At 50.5% G+C, this 3025-nt stretch overlaps 1 protein-coding gene across 1 annotated transcript in view; it reads right to left on the bottom strand.

Annotated features, from left to right (window-relative positions):
* Window positions 1–272: 272 nt before the first annotated feature.
* Window positions 273–3025, bottom strand: part of LOC104276238 (PGC-1 and ERR-induced regulator in muscle protein 1-like) — a 3945-nt gene continuing 1192 nt past the window's right edge. Inside the window, exons 2-3 of the mRNA XM_009872475.1 lie at window positions 1708–1824; window positions 273–352 (exon numbers count right to left, since the gene is read on the bottom strand). Coding sequence (XP_009870777.1) covers window positions 273–352; window positions 1708–1824 — 197 coding nt within the window. The remainder of the gene's footprint in view (window positions 353–1707; window positions 1825–3025) is intronic.

A 3025-nucleotide genomic window follows, 5' to 3' on the forward strand; every position in this document is an offset into this window, starting at 1 on the left:
GACAGCACAAGTATGCAAGAAGTGCGCAAAAAAAGAACAGAGCCAGCCCACGCCGGGCTCCTCTTCTGTCCAGTACACGTACAAACTGCCTACCGTGTCATAAAGGACTGTCACTGGAAGGATCCTGCTTCCTGTGACGTCCTGTCCTGTTTAGAGATGGGTCCAGAGAAATCTTGGTGCTGGGATCCAGGCTTCTCACACTGCCCAAGAAGAAAGTCCCTGGCTTCTGCCTCCACCGTCCTCGCGAAGCAGCTCCAGTGTGTGCCGAGAGACTAGGTCCGGGGGTATCCTTCTCTGACCTGCCTTCGGAAGTAGCGGATGGCAGAAAGTGTGCCAAAACTTGCCAGGAACACTGGAAAAGAGCCCAACATATTTTCAAAGTGAGCCTAGGTGCTTCTTCCAGACCTGAAGAGCTTTTTCCAGACTTGAAGACCACAAGCTACTTGCCTCACTCTGGTCTTTGGGACCTAGGGGGTTGCTCCCCTCCCTTTCTCAGACCCCTTCTGCTTTTGCTCCTCATCCTCACCACGCTGTGCTCGTTCCCAGTGCATTCAGTCCTCAGCTGCCCACAGACTGGCTGACCACATCTAGTCCTATGGTTTGGGCATGTGGATAACACCACAATTTCACAAGAAATGGTTGTTTTTAAGGGAAACATAGCATAGACTTCACACATGTGGTAGAGATGGGTGGGGGTGATATCTTGGATGAGAGGGCCACAGCGGGAAATCTCACCAAGACTTCAGGATAGTCCTTTCATTTTCTACTTCTCTTTGGACCAGGAAGATGCCAAGAAAAATATCGTTTGTTGGGTTATCTGTGGATACTCTGATGCCGGACAAAAGCAGAAAATACTCAAAACTCGGAATCAGAAAATGTAGAGATACAAAAAATAACTAATGGAGATTAGCTTGGTTTTAATTCAAACTCACGTTCAATTTACATGTCCAAGCCTAGGTCACAGGCAGGAAACTTCAACTTGTTCGAACCTAACACGCCCAAAGAGAATTGCTAGTCCAAGGTGTCAAACCATCTCTTTCCTTACCGGGGTGCTTACTGCAGGCTGGGTTATGCAATCCTGAAGGGCACGAGGCCCATATCCCGCTTTTCGCACCCTCCCTGAGGCCGCATCAACCACCTAATACTGAGAAGGCAAGGAGGAGCAGGCCAAATGCTCCTTGTGATGCTTGCACTGAGCAACTTTAGCTAATGAGCTATTCTCAGCCCGGGGTGTCAGCTTCCTGTATGACCTTAGTGGGGAACATTCCTCCCCGGGACAAGCAGCAGGAAGCCCTCACCCCGGCGTCTGGCTCCATGGCAGGGGATCTCCAGTATTTAGAAAAAATATATACCTTTACGGCACGTTAGAATGCATTTGTTCCTAAAAAATATAAACCTGCATGCTCGAGGTCCTGATTCAGCTTCTAGCCAGCCAGGATCCTAAAGAAGCCTCCCTTTCCCTGGCACGCTGGTCCCTAGCAGAGGCTGGATGGTGCAGAGCCAAAGCCAGGGATGCAGACTCTTTGTGTGGGGAAGGGGCAACTTCAGTGAGTAGAAGGAGAAACAGTATTAGAAAGTAACAGGACGCTTTGAAAAATCAGGAGAATGACTGCATTTTCCCACAGGTGCGATAGCAGCCCTGCCTTTCTCCCCACCACGTCTTCCATGAGGTCCTTCCCACCCCTCCCAGCTGGGCACCACACATACTGGTCTTCCAGGCATCTGGAGCCTGCAGGTCGGACGTCTTCACCGCCCAGGACGCAAAGGCACAGAAGACGAGGCACATGTCTTTGTGGGTCAGTGTCAGCGGAGCCTCGGGCCCCCCTGCGAGAAGAAGAACACAAGGTTTGGGGTTTTACGATGCCTCCACTTGCCACTCCCAGAAAAATACATCTTTGCCACACTTTTTCTAGCCCAGAAGGCTTTTTTTCACCATTGGTCAAGTCAAACATGTCTATTTGGGACTTGGGTAGGTTTCCTAAGGAGAGGGGCATGTTTTTCACCCCTCTCAGTTTTACTCTTTGTTAAGAGCCCAAGGCAAATATTTAATGCCACCCATGGGCCTGGGAGGCACAGCCAGAGGACACACTTCCACGGGGCCTTCTGACTGCCTCACCACCTCCCTGCACGTCTTCTCAGTGCATCCCTCTCCTGGAAGCAGGTCTGGGGAATAAATTTAGAAGAAAGCAGTTCCTGGGGTGGCTGCCAATACATGGAGGCTGCGGGCAAGGTCCCTCTGGGCAAGGTCTCCTGCCTACAAGACAGTCTCCCGAGGGACATGCAGCTCCAGAACAACACACAGGCTCCCGAGCAGCAGCCGTGCTCAGCACCTCCCCACGGATCCCACCTCACTCCCACCTCCTCCTAGGTCCAGGAAGCGGGGACAGCCCTGAGTGCTCTTGCATTTCTTTCCCTGCTGAAGTCCCAGCGTGGCACAACTTGAAGTTGCGTTGCAAGGATAGGTTATTTTTGCTCCTGTGTTTATTTGATCAGGCTTTTAATTAAAGCTGGCTTGTTAATTAGCTACGACCATCGCAAAGGGGCTTCTCTCTGTGCAAACAGACTGGGAGCTCTATTTTGAGGCACCATTTGGGATGACTCGCTCATTGTTTGGTTTTAGTATTAACTACGAGGCACTGTGGCTGTAAGCATCATATAAGCTTTAAGACAAATATGTGGGCTGTCCTAGTGGGTCAGACTCACTCTGTCTTTACTTCTGTTTCTCTTACCTGCCTCCAGTAACGGCCAATGTTCAGGTCACCTCTGAGGCCTCTGGAGGGTGTTATTCAAATTAGTGTGTGTTTTAAAGTCCCCCTCACCTCTTTCAGCTGGAAGTCTTGGACATGTTCCACTCCATGCACACCTTTTCCCCTACCAATATTAGATTAATTTACAGCCCAGCCTTAACAAGACAGAAGCTCAGCAGCCATTGCCTCATCTCAGGGGCAAGAGCGCTTTGGTGCAGAAGGATTTTGCTAGCTCTGCCTGCCATTCCCTGATCAGAAACACAGGTCTGTGGTTCAGC

The sequence above is a fragment of the Apaloderma vittatum genome, unplaced genomic scaffold (assembly GCF_000703405.1).
Source record: "Apaloderma vittatum isolate BGI_N311 unplaced genomic scaffold, ASM70340v1 scaffold6067, whole genome shotgun sequence".
NCBI classification, from domain to species: Eukaryota; Metazoa; Chordata; class Aves; order Trogoniformes; family Trogonidae; genus Apaloderma; species Apaloderma vittatum.